Raw genomic sequence first — 26294 nt, forward strand, 5'->3', positions numbered from 1 at the left:
TCAAGAAAAACACCAAAACACATTCATCCCATGTGTGTGATTCATTACCTAACAAGTACCTTATTCGCAAGATTGTCGTCTGTTATATTTTGGGATGTTATTATATTATTTACGGGTTCTGATAGTATTTTTAAAAAAAAATATATGGTATATTGGGAGATTTGTAAGACTCACATCGAATCTATAACTAGAACGATGGTAGATATCGTAAGAGTTCACATTTCACAACAGAAAATAGTGCATATTATGGGGGTATTTGTTCCTCAAATATTAGTTGATGTCACTGATTGATAGTTCTGAACATTGTGTTAGAGATGACATGGATGCGAATGTCAATTATGATGCTATTAGTTTCACAAATGGTGTAGATGTCATTGTAATACGTTTCAGATTAAATGATTTAGATATTTTATGTGTAAAGCGATCTGAAAATATAATATAAACATAATATAACAGCTAGTTGGTTATCACATTCCTAAAAAGTATGCTAACACCTTCCAAAATAAAGTTTAAACAAATATAATTTAGTTAAAATAATTTAAATCATGTATCTAATATAACCACAAACTCTGTGAATTATTATCCAACTTGATTTCTAATTGCACTCGACTTATTTCTTATCTTTTTTTGTAGGGAATCAAATACTTTCAAAATTAATTTTAATAATTCAAATTATAATATAACAAAATAATTAATAAATCAAGAAAAAATATAAAAATAATATTTTTTTAAAAAAATATCAAGTCATCCATATATACCATTCACATTCAAGACTTACAGTTTCTTGTATGCTCATCCGCGTGTAGCGACCTATAGACCGGGGTAAGAGGACATTTTAAAATTTTAATTATCTAAATTTTGAATCCTTCAATAATATGATATAAATTATTATTTTTTATAATATATTTATATATTATAATAAAATAAAAAAATTACAAATGTTAAAATCAGCTCGTACATCATACGAATTATAACTAGTATAAATATAAAAGAAAGTCTCCCCGTTCAAGGCTTAAACATAATATAAAAAATTAAGTTCTAGTAGTTTAGGAAATGGAAAACTAATTTCATTTTCAACAATGTGCCTTATTTTCACTACATATTCAATATGGGGTCACGTTACTTGACTATCAGGTGCCATTTAAGAGTTATTCTAACACATCGATCCAGGAACGTCGGATCTATATTTGAAGAGCCTAGATGTAAAGATTTTTTTTGCTCGATCTACGGAAAAAATTGAAGAAAAAGACAAACTCCGATCTGCGAAAAATACCCGCGAAATGCTAAAAAAAGATCCTTACTTTTGGGCCCTTGAAATAAAAATCTTATAATTCTAAAGTAGTGTGTTGGGTAAGGATTGCAGGCATTTGATTGCATTTGCTGGGGATTAAAATCCTTTAATATTTTATTATTAAAAGTTTTTTTTATCATTAAAACCCAATTTGACCTAATCGTCGGATTTTTTAAAACAGAACTTATAATTTAGAGAAATTCCGGAGAATGTCCGCCCGTCCCCATTTTAAAAAAATTTCAATCCGTTTCAAAATAGCTGAACCCAAGAGACTTTTTGTGCCCATGCACTCGAGTATCAATGTCAATATCTCTGCGCCCAAAATACAGTTTTATTGGTATCCTACATTTGTATGAAACCCCTGTTTTGAGCAAGTGCGGTGCCAAAGATAAAAAGATCATTCCTATTCAGCATAGAAAGAAAACGATAGAATCCAGTGCAAGAACATGAGATCTCTGTCTGCCATTATAATTTTATTTAACTTTTAGCTGTATTTACGTAGTTTAAACTGGCTTATACCATTTTGTAACTAATGTATTACTGTATTTGCATCTACACTAATCTGCCTTTCACGCAAACCAATGCAAGACACTCCTGACTCATCAATGTCTTGTTGTACATTAGATTCCTCTTTCTCTTTCCTTCAATTTTTAATCATCTCATTTCAATCTTTACTAATTTTTCAGACCACCCTAATTCAAAAAGTACACTGATTCACTCTCATTATTTCAATCTTTCTGCTCATTCATTTCCCAATCTTGACACATTTATTACTCTCTAGCCCCCTTTTTTCCTCAACCCCCAACTCATTTTTTAAGTCTACTACACTTAAATCTCATTTGGGTCTTCATTTTTTAGTCTTTTCAACAATGGGTTGTTCTTTTCTTGAATTTTTTCACAAGGGGTTTTAGATTAGGGTTTAAAGATTATGGCTTTGTAGCTCTTTTTTGGTAAAGAATTAATCTTGGTCATTTTCTTGGAACCCCTTTAAAGATTGTTATTTTCTTGATTTTTTAAAGGGGTTTTTGATTAGGGTTTAAAGATTATGGTTTTGTAGCTCCTTTTTAGTAAAGTATTAATCTTGGTCATTTTCTTGAAACCCCTTTTGTTGTTTTAAGGGTTTTAGTGTTTAAAGATTTTATATGTATAGGTTGTTTTGGTTTTGATCGAAATGGGTGCCACCAGTTCAAAAGCTGAGAGGAGTGAAGCTTTGAGATTGTGTAAAGAGAGGAAAAGATTCATCAAAAGAGCTATTGATTCAAGGTATAATTTTGCTGCTTCTCATGTTGCTTATATACAATCTCTTAAGAACATTGGTGTTGCTTTACGTCGATTCGCAGAAGCTGAAGTTTTAATTGATTCTTCTATATCTACTGATGTTGATAAGACTATGTCACCTTCCTCTTATCCTTCACTGTCTCCCTCTCACAATGCTGGTGCTTTCGAGTCACCATTGGCTGCTGAAAGCCCTGTGGGAAAATCGCCTGTGTCTAGATTAAGTTATATGAGATCAGGTGGGACTAGTGTTATGACTGTTAGTGTTAATTTAGTTAGTAATGCTGTTTATGTTGATGATAATGAGTCTATGGCATATCCGGTGCGTCCACCTCCACCGCCATTTCATGAGTCTGGTTCTTCTTGGGATTATTTTGATCCTATTGATGAAAGCTTTAGTTTTAGTGGACAGAATGGGGGGAATGTGAATTTTGGTGGTGTGAAAATGGATGGGCAAATGAGTGAGAGAGATGGTGATTTTGATTTTAATAATGGAGATTGTGAAGCAGTGAAGAAAGAGCAAGAAGTTTCATGTAGTTCAACACCTCGAAGTGATCGACTTGGTAGAGCTAAATCCGAGGCTAGTGGTTTGTATAATGCTCATCAAGCACGTGATAGTGAAGTGAGGGAACTTAACAATGAAAGAATTATAGGCGGGTCAGCTACAATGTCAAGTGACGGAGCTGCTGCAGAACAATCTGGTTTCAGAATGGACAAGGCTTTGGTTGGGAAAGGGGCATGTTCAGAGAGGGAGGATCCTTCGGACTTCATTACACATAGAGCTAAAGATTTCCTCTCTAGCATAAAGGATATAGAGAATCGGTTCTTTAGAGCATCTGAGTGTGGTAGAGAGGTCTCTAGGATGCTTGAGGCGAACAAAATTCGGATTGGATATTCAGAAGCAAGAGGTATTTATGTTTGCCTGTATAAATTGGTCAATCACTTAGTAACGGTGTATAGGAATTTTATGTACATAGGAAACAATCGCTGGTGTCCAATTATTTATATTTTTAAACTATTTGATTTTGAATTTCAATGGAATTTTATTTTTAGGAAAATCAAGTGGTATGGGCTTTCTGGAGATGTTATCTCCAAATTGTTGTGGAGGAGGAACTTCATTTGTTTCTCATGGTAAGTTTTTAATGATTTATGCATATCACATATTGTTCAGATTGTTCGTGCTTGCTCGATTATTGAGTTGATGTATACATCCTAACAACAGAATTTATTGAGTAGATGTAACTTTCTAGTAGTAAGCTACGCGCTGATGATTCCATTAAACTTGCCCCAAATCTCAAATTTGTTTACATGCTTTAGTAATTTGCCATACAGTTATCGAGATTGAAATAAGCATTGTGTTCAGTTAGTGTGTGCAGGTCCAGTCGCTGTTTAGCCTTTTGAATTTAATTGATCCATTTGTTAATAAGCCTAAGTATTGCTATAATACCATTTTCTCTCTTTTGAAAATTATACTAGAATCTTCACCCAATGTGACAAAGATCATAACATGGAACCGCTCAACATCTGCACGATCATCGTCCTCAAGAAGTCCTCTTGCTACAGCATCAAAAGACGACAATGATGATAGTGGGAGTGAATTTGCTGAAGAGTTTTGCATGATTGCCGGAAGCCATTCATCCACCTTGGACAGAATGTATGCATGGGAAAGGAAGCTCTACGATGAGGTCAAGGTATGTTTATTTTCATCATCCAAGATGTTAATCATTTTCACACTGTGTATATTGTCCTAAACCTTTGGCGCCGTTTTTTTAATGTCATAAGTTACATATGTCTAATTGTGACCCCATTTATTTGTTTTCTGGGAAAATAGTTTTGCTAGCTAAATGCTTTCAAAAATGGCACTTAAGCTAAAACCTATGTGCCTGGTGCCGCGTATGTTTTATTTTATTATTAATCTTTTTATCTGTGCCTTTTAGGAAGAAAGTGCTCTATAGTCTATACAAACTCTAATAATTTCGTGTTATAGTCTCTTATTGTTTGCAAGTACTTCAATAATGCATTTCTGTACAAATCATGTATTTTCCATATCACTGAGTTACTGAGAACCACATGAGCTGTAACCACTCAAGTCCTACCCAGGTTGAAATTTAACACTGCAATAGTAGTATTGACTTTTGCAAGCTCTGTACAAATCAACCCAGTTAGTCTTGAGTGGTGCTTGGAAAGTGCTTAAACATGTGTCTTTTGAAAAACATTGTATTTAAGTGCATCACTTGCCAGTTCACTGCCTTAATAACATTGATATTGGTTTTCCTGGTCCTCTGGCCAATACAGTTTGTTTGGAAGATTATTACTCAATACACTGGTAAAAGTGTTCAACCTGATACGTGGATGAATTTCATTAACACAATTTGGCGTGGGCTGTGGGACTGGGGATTTCTTACAAGTACCTATGTTAATCAGGAAAATTCTGATACATGTATTTACTTTTACTTGGCAAAAAAGAAATTCTGATACATGAGGTTGCTGGTTTACATATTGACAAGACAAGACATGGAAAGTAAACTGTGTTTGACCACGGACAGGTCAAGCATAACCCTAAGAAGTCAACTGGGATTGAGTAGAAATGATAAAGAGTGCTTGACAGTCGACTTAATTGTCGAATGAGGGGATTAATTTTTTTCTGTTCTGTTCCCGTAAATATATCTGGATTAATTTTTTTTTGTTTTGTTCCCGTAAAAGCTGGCATAGTGAATGCTTGATTGATTTTTTTTTCATTTACATCTGAAAAAAATATCTGGGGAAATGATGACTAATTTTGCTCATAGCTGATTTGGAAAATGAAAGGTGCTCCATACTTTCTTACTTGCTTTGCATTTTATTTATATTAATTTCTCACCTTATTTAAGTTTGGTTACCTTTGTAGGCTAGCGAGTGCATCAGGAAGGAGTATGACCGTAAGTGTGACCAGCTGAGACACCAATTTGCAAAAGATGTTAGCAGCAGCATAATTGACAAAACCCGGTCAGTGATCAAAGATCTGCATTCGCGAACTATAGTAGCACTTCATGCTGTAGATTCCATAGCAAAGCGAATAGAGAAAATGAGGGATGAAGAGCTGCTGCCGCAACTTATTGAACTTGTACAAGGGTAAGATTTAAAATGAACTTTCCATTTGCATTCAGCTGAATACTTTATTGGATTTTAATCCTTATAAACCTCCTGCAAATGGATTCTGATGGACAACTTGATAAGCATGTTTCCCCTGGGCTTAATGCAGATTGGTCAGGATGTGGAAAGCTATGCTCGAATGTCACCATGCACAGTACATTACAATCTCCTTAGCATACCATGCTAAGAATTCAATGAGAACGCCTCAGGGAGATGCAAAACAAGAGATTATGGATCAGCTTCAGCATGAGATGGAATGTTTTGGTTTAAGCTTTGCGGACTGGATTAACAGTCATAATTCGTACGTGGAAGCTCTCAATGGTTGGCTGCAGAACTGTATAATGCAGCCTAGGGAAAAGTCCAAGGGCAGGAGGGCATTCTCCCCTCGTAGAGTTGTAGCCCCTCCTATAATAGTTCTTGGACGAGATTGGTCCGCAGGGATACAAAATTTGCCATCTGAAGAGCTTAATGAAGCAATCAAATCCTTATTGTATGACTTGCGCCATTCTGTTCACCGGCAAGAAGAGGAACCACAGAACAAAGAACCCATGCCTGATGCTAGCAGCAACACAGAAGCAGCGGATGTGAAAGAAGAGAATCCTGCAGGGTCATTAAATCTGAGTAGCATACAAAGCAGTCTGACAAAGGTTCTTGACAGATTAACAAAGTTCTCTGAGGCATCACTAAAAATGTATGAAGATATTCGGCAGAAAAATGAAACAGCTCGAAATGCATATTCGAACTACAGACCGCCCAGGTCGATAAGCTTATAATGTCTTAACAAATACAATAATGCTTTAGTATTTTCTGCAAATAGATACTTGTAAGTTATGCAATCATGGTTTTTTTGCTATTTAAAACATCACAGCGCTGTAATGCCTAAAATCTCATGTTTCTACAGCTGCGATCAACATAATATTGGATTCTCACTATTTGTTTCAGTGGGATAATGACTAATTTTTTTTGTAGTTGGGTAAATGAACGAGGTGGGAATGGAATAAGATATGTAACTTTGCACATTAACGTATTCTAATCGTCCGAGCTCCGTTTGATTCGCTCGATTATTTAAATTTATGAGCCAAACTCGAATAACTAACCGGTTCACGTGTTTACTCTCTGCAGGCAAAAAATATGTTATTACATTATTTGGTTAATTTTTAGTTAGATATAATATTCTTTTTCATTCTTGATTATTATAAATAAAATATTTTATAAAAAGATAAATTAATATTTTTCATTAAATAAAATTACTTCATCCCAATTTTATTGATTAATTACTCAATAGTCAATTTATATAAAGCCGGTGATTGGGGCGAGATAATCACCAAAATATCACAATCTAAGGATGGTTGACCAGCGTATCTCAAAGTCGTACATATATTCGTGATGCGCATCACGTACCAATACGTATCACACAAATGTGTATCCCAAGCCGATACGCAACATGGAGATACTACCAGAGCTGAGATGAGAATATGGTACTCCAGACGAAATAACGTTTTCAAACGGATATTTTGGATCAAAATTTTGTAAAGCGGTAAATAGGGCCGAGAAAATTGGAAATGCGGTAAGTTGGTGAGAAGCCTGAGTGGGTATGCATTTGGGCTTAAACTTAATTTCAATACAAATTGGGCTCAAGCCCACCCTAGTCCCAAGCCCAATCCAAGTACAACTCCCGCCCCAAAATTCAAAGTTTCCCCCTTTATCGAAGATTGTTTTGCAAAGTTATTGTACAAAACAGGCGTGTGCTAGAAAACATTAGATACATATACATATAGAAATGAAGTTTCATTACTAAATTTCTTTGTTTATATCTCTTCCCTTACAAGGCCAGTTTCTCATTTACCTTCATTAACATGTTTTTTTACCATTTTTAATTGTTAATCTTGATTTTTATGTTCATGTTAATTATTTGCATGAATTTTGAATCTTTAGTTTCAGTTCAGTTACAATGCTTGTTATGTGAAAAGGGTTTGTTTTGTTTATGTGTTTGGGTTTTAAAAAATTGATCTTTTGATTTTTAGATTTGATTAACAATGGGTGATGAGAGATTTTATGATGGGGTTTCCAAGAAAAGGAATGCTTTGGGGGAAATTACGAATTTTGTTGGGAAAAGAGAGTTTTCATCGGTTTCGGGTGATTCGGGTTGTGAGGTTGGCAATAGGATTAAGGGTGAGTCTGCGAAGAAAGTGTGTTTAGGAGTGGAGAATGTTGGAAAGGTAGAATCTTTGGCTAGAGGGGTTTTAAATGATAAAGATAGGGGTAAGGTGTTGTTAGATTTGTCGCGGTCTTGTCGTGAGGTTAATGAGTTGGAAGATTATGATAGTCATGTGATATTGAAAGGTGATAAGGAATGTAACCGGGATGAATTATTGGAGAAGAATTTTGAACATTGTAGGGTTGATTATGTTAATCCAAATGTAGGTGATGTTCGGAGAGACAGTTGTTGTGTGTTTAGCACTGTGAAACCTACAAGTCTGAGTGTTGTGGATAGTTTTGATGTTGGAGGAAGTGAGGGGAAGGATGAAAGAGTTGGTTCTCAAGGTGAACAAAGTACTAATGTCTGTGGAAATTTGGACAAGGACGTTGGTGAGAATGATGAGGATGAGCTCGGTGATGATAATATGGACTCGACCAAGTCTGAGTTTACTGATTACCTCAGATTTCCAGAATCACAGGAATCTAGATCATCTGATATGGAGAGATGCATTGGAGTCAAAAGTGGATTGACTGATTCCCCTGCGGGTGCTGATTTAATCAAAGCTTGCTCTTGTTCTTTTTGCACAAAAGGTAATACTTCTTCTGTTTCTGAGTTTTTGTTCCTAGATCATCGAGTGACAGGAATAATACTACAGGTTTAGTATATTTCTTAATTGAACTGAGATTCTGATTAGCCAGTTTTTGTTCTGTTTTATTATTGTCAGCTGCTTATATTTGGTCTGACCTCCACTACCAGGATATCAAAGGTCGTTTAGCTGGTAAGTCTTCAACCTCTGTATCTTCAAAGCTCGTATACATTAGAATGATACGTTCATGTGTTCTTGTGTTTTTTTATCAAATAGTTTGTTTAAATAAATTAAAACACTGAACTTCAGCATTAAAGAAGAGTCAGAAAGAAGCAAACATCTTGGTTCAGAGAAGCACCAAGAACAAGGCAATTGATATACATCCAGGAAAACCTGATGCCTTGAAGCTACAATCCAGTCTTATGGATCATTGGAGGTCGTTCTTTCTTCATATGGAGGATATTTATGGTCATGAAAGCAGCCAGCTTGTAAGTTGTGCTCTAACATACAATATTTAATCTGCATGCTGTAGGACAAATTCTTGCCTAAAAGTGGTCTTTTAGAAGCAAAATAATACTATTTGCCAGCTATGGCTGTTCCATTATCCTTTTTTACTACATTATTTTTAATGAGAGCTTTCTATTGTGACATTCCCTATTTTTGATTTGGAAGTGATGAAAAACCTATCAGATACACATATAGTTGTAAACCTTCAGTTTTCAATAATATGTCATAGCACCATAACGGTTTAAGGTCTTTCGTAGCTTAATTAGGGCCATTTTCTATGAAGATTTCTTCTAGGTGGCACTATGCTTGGCTTTAGACAAAATAATGGTAGAAGAACATATGAGTCAGTGCCCTAAACAAGAGAGGCAGGGACAAGATTCCAAATGATCTAAACACTTATTGATCTCTGGTTTTCTTTTTTGCTAAGTATTTACATCTGGTTTTCACTTGTCATCAATGCTACCACTTTGAGTTGTATATATCGTATTTGGTGATAACATATGGAGAGCAGAACGTTGTCCAGAAATCACTACATAGTACATATATAGTATATCTTATTTCAGCAGACAAACAGTCACTCTTATAATCTGTAGACTGGACTGCCTTCAATATTATTATTTTCTCTCTTAAATTGGCTTGTGGGAATTTGTGGAGAGTTGTTCTACCTGATTAGGATATAGTCAGCAAAGCAGCAACCTATATTCTTCTCAACAAAAACTTAATTCCTCTGGAGAAGACTATGATTTTTGACTGTCCTGATTTCATTACTCTATACCATCCTTTTACTATATAATCAATCTCTGGGATGGTTAATCTATAAATCATGAATGACTTCTACTCTCCAGTCTCCAGTAGCCCTTTCTACTGTTCTGAGTAGTATCCCCTATTCCGGAGGACCCTGATACTTAGTAACCATAAATTATCTATTTAATTTAAGCAGATACAGCCATTTTCCTAAATAAGGACACCAGAGGTTATAATACTTTTATTATGAAAGCAACTAAGTGACTAGTGAAAGTCGCGAAACATAAATTGAGTCAAGAGTTCACCTGACTATTCTAGCTTCTCCAGTCAATTTATGGGTAAGTATACAAGTAAAATATACATAAACTTCTAGCATGGGCAATACATTGGGTGTTATCAGCTTGAGGACAATAATTTATGAAAATTTTGTTTGTACTATTAAGAAGAGTTTTTTCCCCATACCTCTAATAAAAGCACCTATCCGACAACTAACTGTGATCAAGTCTTATTAATCTCACTGAAGCTGTCTGCTAGTAGTAACTTTGTGTTTTACTAGGCAAATAAACATTGTTTTGAATATTTGCAAGATCTTAGGTAGTAGCATTATTTATGCGGTCTTTAGACATCAACATGAAGGGAAGAGATATCCATACGTATCTATGAACCCAGTAACCCACATGAACTACATTCAATCACCTGTTCAAGGTTTATTGATCTAATTATCTGATATTTTGAACTAATGAAGTCCTCGTATGAACATGGTTCTCTTTGTATAGTTATAGGCAACAAAGAAGAATTGTTTGCAGCAGTAGCACTATGATTTTGAATGCATTTCCTACATAAATATATATGATAACCAATGTAACACATAATCAGAAAGTGTCCACAGATCCTGTAATATGTAGTTGACAATTATATATTTATACGTAAATACATAAAAAATCTGCATATTACTTTATCATGCTAAAAATAATTTCACTGTCTAGCTCTGCAAGGTTTTTGTGCAATTCAACATGTCTGCGTGAGCCTATCTTATATGTAGATGTAAAGTTCTTATAATAAAGTATATTGCAATATTACCACATCAAGTTTGTTCTATTGCACTTTGGCGCATATCATTGTTGCAAGCTCTTATATGTACTGATTATTGATGATGGTGAGACTCACAATCATAATTGATTTTGCTATGTATAAACAGCCTTTCGCTTGTAAACAGATTTTGCTGTCATTAATTTCTTTATATTAAAATCCCATGAACAAGCTCTTTTGTTATGTATTTGGAATGTGATGAGTGGCGAAATTTCTTTTTTTCCTAATTAAGTGGCTCATTGATCTTGAATGGCAGGAAAGCAGCTTATACACACTAAGAGATCTTAGAGATGATTGCAAGACTGAATTGGAGTCGAGTAATGGGATGCTTTCGGAGAAACATTAGTATGCTTCTAGATTTCATAATACTGGTACGACTTTCTTGCATACATTTCATGTCGTACCATGTTTCTTTAAGTAGTTTCATCACAAGTCTATACTGATCTTGTAGATGTATAATGGTATAAACACATGTTATATATGTTGTTTTATGTTGGTGAATAGTAAGAACAGTTTGTAAACCTAGTTCTTCGTTCTTTGAAACTGAAGATGGAAAAAAACTTATCGTCAACTCGTTATCTTGATATTAGAACTTGAATTTATATATTTGGTTTGCAATTTTTTAAATTGGAGGGAAGAGGGAGACACGAGATATTCTGTAATGTAAAGGGGATATTCGCTGCCCTGAATGATGAAAGTTCGTTTCAATTGTTTTTGTTTTTGATACTGGCTAAGTGTTTGTTTTCAATTGTATTGTTATGAATGGAGTCTAACAGAGGCAGTTAAAACTCGGATGTGGTGTTGGCATGATGTGACCTAAATGGCTTTGATTAGATAATATTGTTTTTAAGCTTCATTTGTGAAGTGCTTAACGTAGTACTTACATTAGGAATGTGTAGCTTTTATAGATGTCATAGTCTTCCCCAAAAAGGAGCTCAAAGAGTTGCATACTTGCGTTGTTTCATTTGTTACCATCACTTTGGAGAATACTTGCATAAACTATAATGTTTATGGTAATGATGCTTTACTCTAGAGATAAACTTATTTATTAGTTGTGTGGTTGGTTTATGGCATAAGCATTTAGCCATATACCAGTACATTATTATTGTTAATAATGAACAAATGATAAGATATATAACATGCACATCAAGTCAACTCTTCCATTAACCATCTTATGCAAAGTTAAAGTTCCTGTTTTTCGAGAGCTATTCATATTAAATTTGTAAGCTTGTCCCTGTCTTGCTGAACATCTGTTGGGTTACAATTTTTAGTGGATAGAAAAAATTGTACTCCCTTCATCCCATTAATAGTTATCTTTAATTTTTGCAAGTAATTTAAAGTGTCTTGAACATATATCTTCGTTAATTATTTTTTAAATTTTTTTCTTGTCAACAAAAGGTTAAGATATAAATTTTTATTTATAAAAAAATAAAAATAATTAACAAAAATATACGGTCAACGCATCTTAACATATAAAAATCAAACATGAGCACAAATTTGGGGATGGAGGGAGCAGAAGGGATGAATTAAGCCATATAATCATTATGAAAGTTTTCTAAAAAGAATGCAGTTGTTTTCTTATGATTAGGGCTGAGTATAAATTAGTCAAACGGACCGAAATCGCCCAATCCAAATTGACCAAACCAAATTTTACGGTTTATTAACGATTTGGTTCGGTTATGGATTGACATTTTAAAACTGAATTTTTTCGATTTAGTTTCGCTTTTTACTTTCAAACCGATCGAATAACCGAACCAAACCGCATATTGACTATTGAGATTAAAACATTAATATACATATATTAGTAAAGTGCAATTAATAATAAAATTATAATGTACAACATATGTGTAAACTAAAGCATATAAAAGAACTCATCTTAGTATATTTTATTCTAAGATATTAATATTAACGTATGTGCTATATTTTCACTATTTTTATTTAATAAAAGCATAAAATTTGATCGTATCTTTCTTGTCTTCTTACCTTTTTTGTTTCTCAAACTCATAATTTTTATATATTCTTTTTGAATATGATTATAATTGAAAATATAATTCTATAATATGAAACAAATTTTTGATTCTTATTTACAAATTCAAGTTTAATTTTATTTCTAATTTTGTTTCACAGAAAAAACGATTTAAAGGCAAAACCAAACCAAACCGAATCGAACCATTTTAAACGTATTGGTTTGGTTTTTCACATAACAGTTTGATTTCAGATTGAATTTTAGGTAAATCATTAATTTTGATTTGGTTCGGTTTGGACCCTACAAACCGGCCAAACCAACTGATGCTCACCTCTACTTTTGGTCGATAATTGGGGCGGGGGTTGTCTAGATTATTGTACAATTTTGGCTAACTAGATTGTTGGAGTTGGCGCGAATGCATGGACTCTACTTTTGGTCGATAATAATGAGGGGTTTCCTAGATTATTAGATTATTGTACAATTTTGGCTAACTAGATTGTTGGACTTGACGCGAATGCATGGGCTCTACTTTTGGTCGATAATAATGGGGGTCCCCTAGATTATTCTATAATTTTGACTAACTAGATTGTTGGAGTTGGCGCGAATTCATGGCTCTACTTTTGATCGATAATAATGGGGGTTTTCTAGATTATTTCACATTTTTTGCTAACTAGATTGTTGGAGTTGGCGTGAATGCATAACTCTACTTTTGCTCGATAATAATGGGGGGTTTCCTAGATTATTTCACATTTTTGGCTAACTAGATTGTTGGAGTTGGCGTGAATGCATGACTCTACTTTTGGTCGATAATAATAGGGGGTTTCCTAGATTATTGTATAATTTTGACTAACTAGATTGTTGGAGTTGACACGAATGCATGAGCTCTACTTTTGGTCGATAATAATGGGGTCCCTAGATTATTGTATAATTTTAACTAACTAGATTGTTAGAGTTGGTGCGAATGCATGGGTTCATTACTATTATATAAAAATATCGTAATATTTTTTGCACATATTATAGAACATGATAAATATCTTGATTTTTTTTTTCGAAGGGGACTATTAACTCAAATGGAACCTTGAGACAAAACGAATAAAGTAATTTAGGATTGAGTGAAAAATTATAAACACACCTAGAAAGCAAGAATAGGTTGGGTAATTCCAAAAACTAGCATGTGTTAATGTGTAATGGCGCCGCAATTAACGATAATAATTGTACTCCAACCAACCCCACTAGGCACTAATCGGGTCGGGGGCCGTCACATGATTATGTTCCCCCCTGATTATCTCAGGTTCGAGACTACCATCAGATGTATTTAACCATGGTTAAGTTTAGTATAACCATAGTTTCATATGTTTCGTTTTTCAATTTCATCTGGGCACACCTATCGATGCTCCCGGTCCTACTTATCTGGTGCACACTAGGACGATTCATTGTATCTGTATCCCATCTATTTCCGCTGCTGAAAGGCTAAAACCGTGTTGAAAACTTAAAAATTTATGATTATTATTCCTCTCTTTTTTATATTACTGTTACATGATTTTTGACTTTTGTACATAATTATAATAATAATTTTTTATTTTTGTTTCCGATAAAATATTATTTTATTTATAGGTTAAAGAAAACAGAGGGAGTAATGTGTTAAATCTGTAGTATAAAATAAAATATATTTTTTAAAAATTTTATGAACGTTTAATATTTTAAATAATTTTAAAAGATTAAATCTTTTACTGATAATTTGTGCAAAAAAATTTAAATGAATAAATACGCAGACAAGCACTTCTGCAAAATATCATTTATTCTTCAGGTGTATTTGTGTTTTTTTGACGAATATACGATACTATTGTTCTTACTGAAATATTTGTATTTAAAGATCAATATAAAATTATATTTCTATACATTTTTTTAAAATTTCAGTTTGTAACGAGAAAGATAACTCATATAAAAACATAATTTAAAAAATATATAATTTAGTTCTTGTCAAGAAAAAGGAATAATTTACTTATATTTTCTTAAAATGATTTGAAGTTTGATCGGAGTTTTACCAGAAACGAAAATTGATACTCCCTTCATTTTTTTATATATCGTTTTGAATTTTACACACATTTCAATGGATTTTGACGGTGTAGTTAGAATTATCATTTGTAATTTTTTTTGTAAATAAAAATAGAAATGTATATTTTAATTTAAAAATAATTATTTAAAAATAATATTTATAACTAATATGACATATAAAAAAATTTAAAGTTAAAGTGACAAATAAAAAAATTTCTTAAGCAAATATGAACGTTTAGGTTCTAATTTTCTTTCAAAAAAAGAATTGAAAAATAGTGACAATAACTACGTAGTCAACGTATTAAATTAATATTTATTAGGTGTTATTGAACACATATTAGAAGAACTTATAAATTATATATATTCTTATTTATATTTATTACAATAATATTAACATTAACAATAAAAATTGGTCCAACCTAAAACTTCCGGGTGTTCCCAAAGGCTAAAAATGACCTCACAACCACCTAAACACTTCTGGCACGTGTCAATCCAGAACCGCGTAAAAACCGGCACCTGGCGGTCACAACAAACAGTCCTACTAACGTGTCACAATCTCACTGGTCAAACAGTCAAACCTAAAATTGAAGGCAAGGAACACAAGTTGAGGCATAGAGTTTGGTCTTTAAATAGACAACCAGACGTTCATACTTGCCTAGAGTGAAACAATCAAAAAGTGAGGCTACCTAAAGTTCTTGAGTGTTTAGATTTTCAATTTTATTCCCCCCTTTCTAGTTCCCCCGCTTCTCTGATCCCTTTCTGTAATTCTCTGTCTTTCAGTTTCTTGATTTTTAACATCAAAACCAAGCAAACAAGCCAGGTGTTTCAGAACAGTGATCCTTAGTGTTTTACATATTTTTCTGTCTTCTTTGATCAAATCTCGAAGAGGGTTGTTTTTTAAATACCTCTTTAATATCTAGTTTTTGTAACTACCCCCCTGTTTCTTCATTTTAAACAAGATTCAGGTTGTCTTTTTTCTTTTTCTTTTTTAGTTTTTTTAGATCTGCTTGTTTATATATCTTGATAATTAACTTGTAATGATGGCAGCAGCATCTTTAGATTTTTACAGCAGTTTTACAGATCCTGGTAGTGAAGATCTGATGAAAGCACTTGAGCCTTTTATCAACACTGCTTCTTCAACCCCACCCTCTTCCAGTACTTGTGATTTTTATTACCCTGTTGACTCTTCTTTCTCTACACCACCACCTAGTTTCTTTCCGGGTCACACCCGACCCGAATTCATAACCCGACCCGGCTCTTTGGGCCTTAACCAACTAACCAACTCTCAGATCCATCAGATCCAGGACCAAGTCCAACAACAAAACTACTACTGTCAGAGTCAAACACTGCTTGCTCCTAAACCAGTACAAATGAAACATGCAGGGGCCCCACCAAAGCCCACGAAGCTTTACAGGGGTGTGAGACAAAGACACTGGGGCAAATGGGTAGCTGAGATCCGATTACCCAAGAACCGGACCCGGCTTTGGCTAGGCACTTTTGACACAGCTGAAGAAGCAGCTTTAGCTTATGATAGAGCTGCTTATAAGCTCAGAGGTGACTTTGCTAGACTCAACTTTCCAAATCTTAAATATGATATCGAGTTTTCCACTTTTAGGCCTTTGCATGCGACTGTTGATGCTAAGCTTCAAGCTATTTGTGAAAACTTGCACAACAAGCCACCTAAACAGAGGAAACCAAGAAAACCCAAAACGGAAAGTGTCAAGAAAGTTGTTCCAAAAATGGAAAGTGAGATCAAAACCGGGTCAGTGGAAGATGGGTCGGGCGGGTCATCACCCGAATCCGGGATAAGTTTCATGAACTTCTCAGAGCCTTTGTTTGATGAGTCTGAGAATTTCATGTTGCAGAAGTTTCCTTCTGTGGAGATTGACTGGGAAGCGCTTACGTCATCGCTGATGTCATAAAAATAATTGTGTAACTTTTTTTTTTTTTAATTTTTAGTTGGTTTGTCAAGAGTGTTAGTTAGGTGGAGCCTTTGAAAATGGTCTTTTTAACATTTACAGAGGTGAGTTGAATAGGCGTTTTAGTTGGTGGAGTTTGTATATGTATATGTATAGGTTATGTAAGGTATAATTATATACTCCCTCCGTCCCTCCCAATTGTTATCGTTTCTGGGAGAGTGTCCGGCACGCATTTTAAGATGAATAAAAAGTATAGTTCTATAACTTTTTTTAAAAATTTTCTTTTTCTGAATAAAAATAGAATGTTTAAACTTTTATTCAGAAAAATAAAATTTTAAAAAAAAATTATAGAACTATACTTTTTCTTCATCTTAAAATGCGTGCCGGACACTCTCCCAGAAACGATAACAATTGGGAGGGACGGAGGGAGTATTTACCTTGTATAATCATGGCCTGCTAGTAATTTTTTTGTCTAGGCATGGCCAAGGAAGATATGTATTAAAGTTGTGTTGTTAAATTTTGTTCAGTTGTTTCGAGTTGTGCCTTTTGATGTTTGTTTCCTTATTTGGCAAGGAAAAAGGAAAAACCAGAGCTAGATGACTTTCAAAAGTTTGAAAAACTTTTTTTTTGTAAGGAGCTTTTTTGTAACATAAATTGTACCGAAATTATATTTCGTAAAGGGAAGGGTTTTATTTGTTTTATAATATTTATTGTCTAATTGAAAGTCATACCCGAAGATCTAATTGAAGGTCATTTCCGAAGGTGATGCACGATGACCTGAAAGTTAGCCTTGCAGTGCATTATACTGGTGGGTATGAAAAGTTTGAAAAACTTGACAACCTTGTCTCTAATATTACAACTACTTCAGCGGTGCTTTAGAGTCTTTCTATCGAACCCCAAAAATAATATGATCTTGCTAATTTCATTTTAAGATCCAAATCACAATTAAATTCTCGTTAACAATACTCATTAATCATGAATCAATCGTTCATTAATCATGAATCAAACGGTTCAATAGCCGCAATGGAACTCTTATTATATGTATACTGCAAGAGGGTTTTTAATATTCACATTATACAATCTTTGTTTTTTGACATGCCACATTATACAATCGAACAGGTACAAAAAAACAGTTTGCCCCAGGCTTAGTATCTGAGGTTTTGTGAATGCAAAAGTGATATCTTGGTGTCATTTTCATCCAAACCAAGATTTTCTTCTACTTGATCGTCTCTAGCTCTATCATGCAACTCATCTGATCTAGAAGCAGAAATCTGCAAGTAGTCATCTCCTGAATCTTGATTTTCAGTCTCTATATTTCCTATTTCTGATGCTTTCAAGGCAGCCATTTTGGCTTGGTCCCTGTCTCTCGGGTATGCAGAGTATAAAAACGAGTAGAGGAACAAACACATTACCATTGGAATGCAAATAGCTGCGTAAAGTGCTTTGGCTAGACTTGCAGCATTCTCTCTGTCGACATCAGTTTCTTGCGAGATTGTTGATCCTTCTGGTATTGGCTTATAACCATACACATATTGAGCCAATAATCCAACTGTTGGTGGCGCAAATGATGCCAACATGGATTCAAATGACCGATCTAATGCATAAATGCTCGTTCGAGATTTTTCAGGTACTATTTCTGCCAATATTGGACTGTATGTATCAATAGTTCAATGTTAACTCAATATATAAAGAAAAACAAGATGAACCATTTAACTCAGCTGCTGATTATGCTATTCTTGCCAAATCAACATAGGACAAGAGAAACTAAAAAAGCAGATTTTTTTTGCACAACTGTATGTAATAGATGTGAGACATACTTGTTTGTAGCTGGTGCATTCCATGAGACTAGTAATCCCATGACAAAGAACACAAATCCATGTATTAAAGCTGTGGAGGGATCATCAGGAATTGCCAGCAACAGTATAGCTGCCAAAGGTATGGCTGATCCCGCGCTTATCTGTGAAAGAATTATCCTTCCGGAATCAGGAAAGTGTTTAGCAAGAGTATCCCCCAATTTTCCTCCCAAAAGTCCACCAAATGAACTAGCAACACAGAAGGTAGTCCACAAAAATGCTGTTGTTTGGTGAGAAAAGCCAATAAGTTCTAACCACATTGGTGCAAATGACAATGCTGACCATGGGAATGAGCCAGAGATACCCTGTGCCAAAATTAGTTGGAAAGATGAAATATTCAGAACTGTCTTGGCTTCTACAAACATGTTCTTTGTTTCAGACCAGAAAGACTGGTGTGGCGTTTTTGGTTTGTTATCTGAAAACCGAGGATCATGGGCAAAAAGGCCGACTAAAATATCAACTACAACACTTATAAGTCCTACTAAATGGAAGGCCATTCTCCAACCAGGGATTCCCATGAACGACGTTGAAGCGATTAGTACTGAAAAAAATCCACCAATGATAGAGCCAAGGCCTCCAGTAAACTGAAGCCATCCGAAAGCCACACCACGGTTGCCATCATCTGTTGAATCAGCAACAAGAGATTGAATGGCCGGGATGACAATAGCAAGCCCTATTCCATTTAATCCTCTTGAAATCGCAAGCTTTAGTTTTTACCATCAGCAGATGTCAAGCATAAAGAACAGTGAAAATTGGAGTAAAACAAGAAGTTTGTATACTCCTGTAAAATGTAAATACTTTTTCCAACTATCTTGGAATGCATTGTTTAGGCAGTAGGTTTTCATGTTAATAAAATTTTATATTCAGAGAATTCCTTGATAAAATCATAAATTAGTGACATGTATACTCTAGATGGGAGAGAAGGCTAAGCAAAAACTAGTCAAAACACTAGAAGCATAAATTTTCGCATCTAGAATACATTGAATGCATAAACTGGCCATACATATGCTCATGTTTCACTTCCACTGACAATTGTAAGTACCATAAAAGAGTAGAAGGAAGGACCTGTACAAATGTTGACGAGAAGCCAACGAAGAAAGTAGCAGCGGCCCAAAGAAAAGCACCAAGTGCAATAACATTGGCTCGGTTGTAACGAAGGGCAAGGTAAGCAGCCAATGGGTAACAGACAGACTGGACCATGGATCTGAAGAGTGTGAGTGAGCCCAAGCTAGTTGGATCAATGTCGAAGGCTTCTCCAACTTCTTTGTAAACCCCTGGTAATAGAGACTCGTCGGCCTTTTCCATTATTCCGGCCAGATTGACCAGTATCAGGGTCAACTTCTCTGATCTCATCTTCTTCTTTATCAAGCTTTCCTCCTGTTAGCTTGGATTTTTTTTTCTCTTGTGTGGCTAAAAATGTAAGTTGGCCTTTGAAGAATCTGTTCTAAAGAAATTGTGTGGGACATGTGTTGACAATATCATGTCTAAATGCACCATTGATCAATGATCACAAGGATTCAAAGGATTAAATAAGTGACTTAGCGTGAGGAGATGCCCCAAATAATAGATACTAATAAATGCATGTTAGTATCCTCCAAATTAACAGATTATTTCTACAGAAATGGTCATATATAAAATAAATGACGAACCAACATTGACCTTGCAATTGGATGCTACTAACTTCAATAATGAAACTGACCTTGCGAAAAATTTACATGGTTTGAACTTTGCAGGTATGATATGCATCAAGTCATTAAGAAAAAGTAATCATGATCATACCGAGAGTCATGAGACCGACAAGTAACTGATCAATAATTATGTGGTAACCAAGAAAATCGAAAAAATATCGTGCAAGAATATTATGCTAAATGAATAACAAAGTGGTACACCAAGAAAAACAACATCTAATCGGGATTTTGCCAGTTAGAAACAATCCGTGCAAGGTTTTGTCTGTCTAAATTTCCTGTTATTGGGATAGTAATCTCTCAGTATCATTCTCACCAGAATCAAGACTTTCTTCTCCTTGATTGTCTATGTGTCCTTCTTGCAAGTCATCTGATCTTATAACAGAAAGCTGCAAGTATTCTTTTCCACAATTTTGAATTTCGGTTTCTATATTTCCTATTTCTGATGCTACCTTGGCACCCATTCTTGCTTGGTCTCTGTCTCTCGGGTACGAACAGTATAAGAACGAGTATATGAACACGCAAATTACCATTGGGAATGACGAGAGTATCAACTCAATCCTGCTACAAAATAATGTTCATGACAATATTTATTCTGCTAGGACTTCTAAATGTTGCACCTTATGTGGCGCCCTCCAAACCCGGGTCAGAAGTTTGGGGTCCACACATGCACCTTATTTATAACCTGCTTATAACAATAATAAAGATAATAATAATATATGCAGTGACCCTACTTACCAACCACCACGGACCGCAACAGGTTAAAGTATGCACACAAGCCAAACACACTAATATATTACAAACCGTTCAAATCCCAACTATTTCAAACTCAAACTGAGTATTAAACATTATTACAAACTTTTACAAACTTAAATTATTCCAAAAGAAGCCTACTAGCTCAGCTTTCTCAACCTGAACCCCTAGCTCTCGCGCTGGACTGGGGATCCTCTTTACCAACTGGTTCCTTTTTAACTGGAAAGAATATAAACAACATCGCACGAATGAGCTAACTAGCTCAACAAGTCACAATGACAAAACTGAGAATAATGATCATCAGGTGAATATGTTTATGATATCAAGTGAACAATGGATTATGATTTAGAATTGGATATTATACTTTTAATTTAAAAACCAAGGTTAGGCTGCTGATCAGTCACGCACTAACCCCGAGCAAGGCACACAACATTGCTCTAACTACTGGATCCAAGGCACACATTGGCCTAACTTGACCATTATATGGTCTGACCACGAATCTGGTCCACAATTTTATAAAAACAATCCAATTCTAACATAATAACAGAATATGCAATAGTAAACAATAACCGAAATCATTAACAACAATAAATGTTTAACAATGAAAGGGTTTCAATCCTTGTAAGGATCAATAAGGCAATTTAAAAGCTTGGATGCTGGGTAATGAAAGAATTGGATAACAAAGGAATCAACGTTTCAAGGTTTCAAGGATTCGATCTTTCAAAGTATAAGATACCATGGGTTGAGTATATAATAGTTCATTTCAGTGTTTGGTATTTAGTTTGTATGTATTTGTGGAGTAGTATCGTAGATTTGTGGTTCCTGTTTGGGTATACAATAATCAATGGCTTAGAAAGAATATGGTTCATGGCTCAAGAACAATAACTTAAATCAGGATTTAGGTTTCCGTGCTTCAAAGCACTTGCAATATCACAGGATTATCAAGTACTACAATATCTCGAGAAAGTTCAGAACACTTGCCTGGTATTAGCTTACTACCCTGCACTCGCTTCCAATCACAACCGTTTTACTCCTCAACTACCTGTTTCCCTTTCCTACGTCTTGCCTCTTCTGCTCACATATCATAAGCATCTATCAATAATTTACTCATGGAATTCTATTCAACACATACTTCTATCTACCCTTCGTTTTACCCAAATCCGATTAACGGATTGAAAGTTATGCAATAATCAAGTAAACACCGAATATATAGATCGATAGTCAATTAACAAGTCACATGTAGCACATAATACATCACGTAATCAATGATATATTATTTATAAAGAAGTCTCGGGTCATAAATATGCTTTCGGGTATTTAAAATGATTTTTAAAACATTTTTCGGAATTAAAACGGGTTGTTGGATCAATTTCGGGTTAATAAACAGGGTTCGGTTGGCCCATTCTGGCTCCGAAATAATTTTAGAATAATTATCGAGTCTTGGAAATAATTTAGAATAATATTTTAAAACTCGAAACTATTTTTCAGAATTTTTAGATCATTTTTAAATAATTAAATCTAATTAAATAACTAATTAAAATCAATTAATAATTAATTAAATCAATTAATCAATTAATTTTCGAATTAATTGACCAATTAATCAATTATAAATTAACTGAAATTAATTAACTAATTAATTTAGATTTATTTGTGAATTAAAAATAATTTTCAGAATTAAAATAATAATTTTTAGAATTTTCAAAAATTAAAAACGAATTTTTATAATAAAAATAAATAGGAAATATGATTTTTAAATATTTTATAAACAGGAATCCTAAATTTGCAAAGTCTGGAAACTTCAGGGACCTAACTGTATCGTCCCCAAAAGTCCAGGGACCAAACTGCAATTTTACACCCCGTCGCCGGAAAACAGTCGGGTTCGCCGGAGAACACGATTCCGACCTCCTCACCTTACCACAAGCTCCAGATCACATCTACAAATTACCAGGAATACAATCATGCAATCAAAACAACCTAACAATCCCTGAGTTGGCCGGAATTTGGCCGTGAAGTTTTCCAGTTTCCGGCGAACATCGGAAAACTTCAAAACACAACTCCCTTCTCTACATACCTCGTTGGTTCATGAAACTTATACGACTAGATTGCAAATTTCACAGAGAACACAACCCACTATAACACAACATCAATCTATGACAGAATAAGAAACCCCCAAATTTCAATTAAGAACATTCATACGGGTTATAAATCCTAATTTTGAAATTCGAAAATCAAACTCAAATTTGAACATGTTATTGAACTCCAAATCAGACGTATGACATATGAAAATCATCAGGAAAACAAGCTCTACAACATGCAATCATCAAATCATACAAACAATCATCCGAACAAAAATTCATATTTTTAATAAAATAAATTCGAAAATAAATAAATTTTTAGTAAAATAACCTTGATTTCTGCAGTGAAACAAAGCTCAGAATCTGATAGAACACCTCAAATCCTTCGTTTTGGTTACTCAAGCTTTGAAAACAGAGATCGGTAACGCCTTCGTTTTGCTGTTTGATTCTTAGAACAGTTTTAAGAAATTAGGGCTTTTCTCTGAAAATTATATAATTAACTATCTGCAAATGATTTTGATACGAAATAAAATACGGTAAAAGGCTATTTATAATTACGGAAAATTAGTATCCCGTTGGATCATTCCCGATATAAAACGGTACGTTTATTTGTAAAAACTGATCCAAACAGTATCGGTTTTCGGGATAATTATCCAAATCAGTACAATTTGTACTGCGGTCTTGGTCTCAGCGCCTGGTTACACGTATTACGAAGTGATAATTGGGATAGTTTAATAAAAAGCTCCCGTTTATCGAAAATACGGGTTTTATTGATTTACCGAAACGAATATTGTATCGAAAATGTTGCGCCGGGACCCGCGTAGGACAAACCGTAAGCCGGATCGAAAAAGTCGAAACATGGAATATGCTCGAAATATTACAATTAGGTTAGGAAGGAGTTCTCGAAAGAGTTTCGGGTTCCAAAAACGTAACAACGGTTGACGTTGGTTGGTTCCCGTTTTTATAAAATAGATTTTAATTACCCGGAAAAAGATTTTAGAAATTTCATATGATTCTTATAAATCCATAAACCAACATAAAAAATAATTAGAAAGATATGACAATTATCTATATTTTATTTTGGACATATAAAAATTAAAATACTCAATTAATATTATTTTTGAATATTCAAGTACAGATAACACTTAACAATTAGCTCATAGAATAGATACTGAACACACATAATAATTATATAATAGCAAAAATAATTACACGATATATCCCGGATATTACACCTTAGCTGGCACATGGCATTCTGTCACATTGTCTTGTTCTGTTAGTGTCCTGTAATAAGGTTGTTATTTCATTTTGTCTCACTCTGATGCACTCTCTGTAATGTCCTGAAGAACCTTGCACTTATGATTCAAGAAATGATAATCATCAATCCCTAGTTCTTCATTCTATCTGCTTTTGGAATACTTTCTTATCTTTAAGTAAGTCAACATGGTATCAGAGCTACCAACTGCAGTGATAGAATGGTGAACCTTTCCAAATCATCAGACCCTTATACCTAAAACCCTCTCTTCTCTTCTCAACCTCAAAAATAAAAAATAAACAAAACCCTTTCTTTCCGATCTGAGAATCCATGACGACCCCTACTACGACTCTGTCTAACAACAACAATCGTCTAACCCTTCAAGATATGACAAACCCATTGTTTCTTCACCCATCTGATAACCCTACATCCATTCAAATTGACAAACTACAGGGATCTGGAGATTACAGAGCCTGGAAAAGAGCCATGGAAATAAACCTGAGCTCCAAAAGAAAGTTGGGATTTGTGACTGGAAGTGTTCTCAAACCAACAACTGACGCCACACAGATCGATCTCTGGGAAACTTGCAACAACATGCTCATTGCTTGGCTGACTAGTAATGTTTCCCCTAGTATTAAAAAGTCTGTTATGTTTATGCCTACTGCTAGACAAATATGGCTTAGTCTTGAAAAACTTTTCTCTCTAACTAATGGCTCTCGAAAATATAAATTAAACAAAGACCTATATGAAATTAGGCAACTGAATCTTTCTGTCAATGATTATTACACATCTCTGAGAGCCATTTGGGAGGAGCTTGATGCCATGAACATTTTACCTGTTGTCACTAACCCTACTGGAGAAGTCACTACTTTGTTAGACACCATCTCTCTTCACATGGAAGAATCAAAACTGTTCCAGTTTTTTAATGGTCTCAATGAAACTTACTCCTTATAGAGAAGTCAATTATTAATGATGAACCCCCCTCCCACTGTGGAATCTGCATCTGCAGTCATTCAACAAGAAGAGGCCCAGAGGGACCTTCTAAATAACAACAAGATGGATCATGAAAGCCTTGCTATGTACAGCAAATTTAATCCTGATAAACAAATCACTTGCTCTGCCTGTGGTGTTAAAGGTCACAAAGAAGACAGATGCTGGACGATTGTGGGTTACCCAAGATGGCATCCCAAGAGCTGTCTTTCAACACCCAATCAAGGTCATTCTCGACCAAAACCAAGCAATCACAGATGGGCCTCTGGCAATAGAGTAATAGACAAGGTGGACCGAAATTGGCTGCTATAGCTCAAGTCACTACTGATAGATCAACTCCAGATGTTTATTTCTCCCCACAACAGTTGGAGCAATTGAAACAATTGATGCCTGAACTGAACCTCCATAAAGGCTCTGAGACAGATGATGAAATTGATGTGCACTTCTCAGGAATGATAACACTTAATCAAGCCACTAATCTTACTCACAAATGGATAATCGATTCTGGTGCCTCCGATCACATGACTCCATTTGTGAGCAATCTTCTTGATCCTGTTCCAGCTGATACTTTGAGCAATATCAATCTCCCAACTGGTGACCGTTCACAGATCAGTCACAGTGGTACAGTCAAATTGGAATTCGGCCTTGTGCTTCAACAAGTCTTGTGTGTGCCTCACTTTAAGCTCAATCTCCTATCAGTACAGAAATTTGTGAAGGACTCAAATTGTTAACTACAGTTCTTTCCTACGTACTGTGTCATCCTTGATGCAGATACAAGAAAACTAAAGGGTATTGGAAAAGCACACAATGGTCTGTACTACCTAATCAATCATTTAAAGGAATCAGTGCCTTCTTCCTGGCTATCTGCAACCTCAACATGTCGCACAGCCACTGTTGTTGACAAGCCTATGAATCAACC

At 34.7% G+C, this 26294-nt stretch overlaps 5 protein-coding genes across 7 annotated transcripts; 4 read left to right on the forward strand and 1 right to left on the reverse strand.

Moving 5' to 3' along the window:
• Positions 1 to 1678: 1678 nt before the first annotated feature.
• On the forward strand, positions 1679 to 6639 carry LOC141721396 (protein ROLLING AND ERECT LEAF 2). The gene is made up of 5 exons (XM_074524318.1): positions 1679 to 3474; positions 3620 to 3697; positions 4043 to 4257; positions 5454 to 5677; positions 5808 to 6639. Exons 1-5 carry the CDS (start codon positions 2463 to 2465, stop codon positions 6469 to 6471), a joined length of 2193 nt encoding a protein of 730 aa, XP_074380419.1. The 5' UTR covers positions 1679 to 2462; the 3' UTR covers positions 6472 to 6639.
• Positions 6640 to 7414: 775 nt separating this feature from the next.
• On the forward strand, positions 7415 to 11517 carry LOC141721399 (uncharacterized). The gene is made up of 5 exons (XM_074524321.1): positions 7415 to 7527; positions 7723 to 8488; positions 8623 to 8676; positions 8794 to 8972; positions 11081 to 11517. The coding sequence occupies exons 2-5, from the start codon at positions 7735 to 7737 to the stop codon at positions 11168 to 11170; spliced, it is 1077 nt and encodes a 358-aa protein (XP_074380422.1). The 5' UTR covers positions 7415 to 7527; positions 7723 to 7734; the 3' UTR covers positions 11171 to 11517.
• Positions 11518 to 15493: 3976 nt separating this feature from the next.
• LOC141721400 (ethylene-responsive transcription factor ERF060) lies at positions 15494 to 17304 on the forward strand. 2 transcript variants are annotated; one of them, XM_074524324.1, is made up of 2 exons: positions 15494 to 16930; positions 17183 to 17304. In XM_074524324.1, exon 1 carries the CDS (start codon positions 15883 to 15885, stop codon positions 16765 to 16767), a length of 885 nt encoding a protein of 294 aa, XP_074380425.1. In that variant the 5' UTR covers positions 15494 to 15882; the 3' UTR covers positions 16768 to 16930; positions 17183 to 17304. The 2 variants fall into 2 exon arrangements, with proteins under 2 accessions (XP_074380425.1, XP_074380423.1); XM_074524322.1 differs by having other exon boundaries at positions 17191 to 17304.
• Positions 17305 to 17782: 478 nt separating this feature from the next.
• On the reverse strand, positions 17783 to 20801 carry LOC141721398 (uncharacterized). Of its 2 annotated transcripts, none has more exons than XM_074524319.1 (3): positions 19683 to 20518; positions 18582 to 19321; positions 17783 to 18414 (listed from the first exon to the last, which is right to left on the reverse strand). In XM_074524319.1, exons 1-3 carry the CDS (start codon positions 19968 to 19970, stop codon positions 17910 to 17912), a joined length of 1533 nt encoding a protein of 510 aa, XP_074380420.1. In that variant the 5' UTR covers positions 19971 to 20518; the 3' UTR covers positions 17783 to 17909. The 2 variants fall into 2 exon arrangements, with proteins under 2 accessions (XP_074380420.1, XP_074380421.1); XM_074524320.1 differs by having other exon boundaries at positions 18241 to 18400; positions 19683 to 20801.
• A 3914-nt stretch (positions 20802 to 24715) lies between these two features.
• LOC141719939 (uncharacterized) lies at positions 24716 to 25339 on the forward strand. Its single transcript, XM_074522299.1, has one exon. It carries the CDS (start codon positions 24716 to 24718, stop codon positions 25337 to 25339), a length of 624 nt encoding a protein of 207 aa, XP_074378400.1.
• Positions 25340 to 26294: the final 955 nt, after the last annotated feature.

This window comes from Apium graveolens, chromosome 4, assembly GCF_009905375.1.
Source record: "Apium graveolens cultivar Ventura chromosome 4, ASM990537v1, whole genome shotgun sequence".
NCBI lineage: Eukaryota > Viridiplantae > Streptophyta > Magnoliopsida > Apiales > Apiaceae > Apium > Apium graveolens.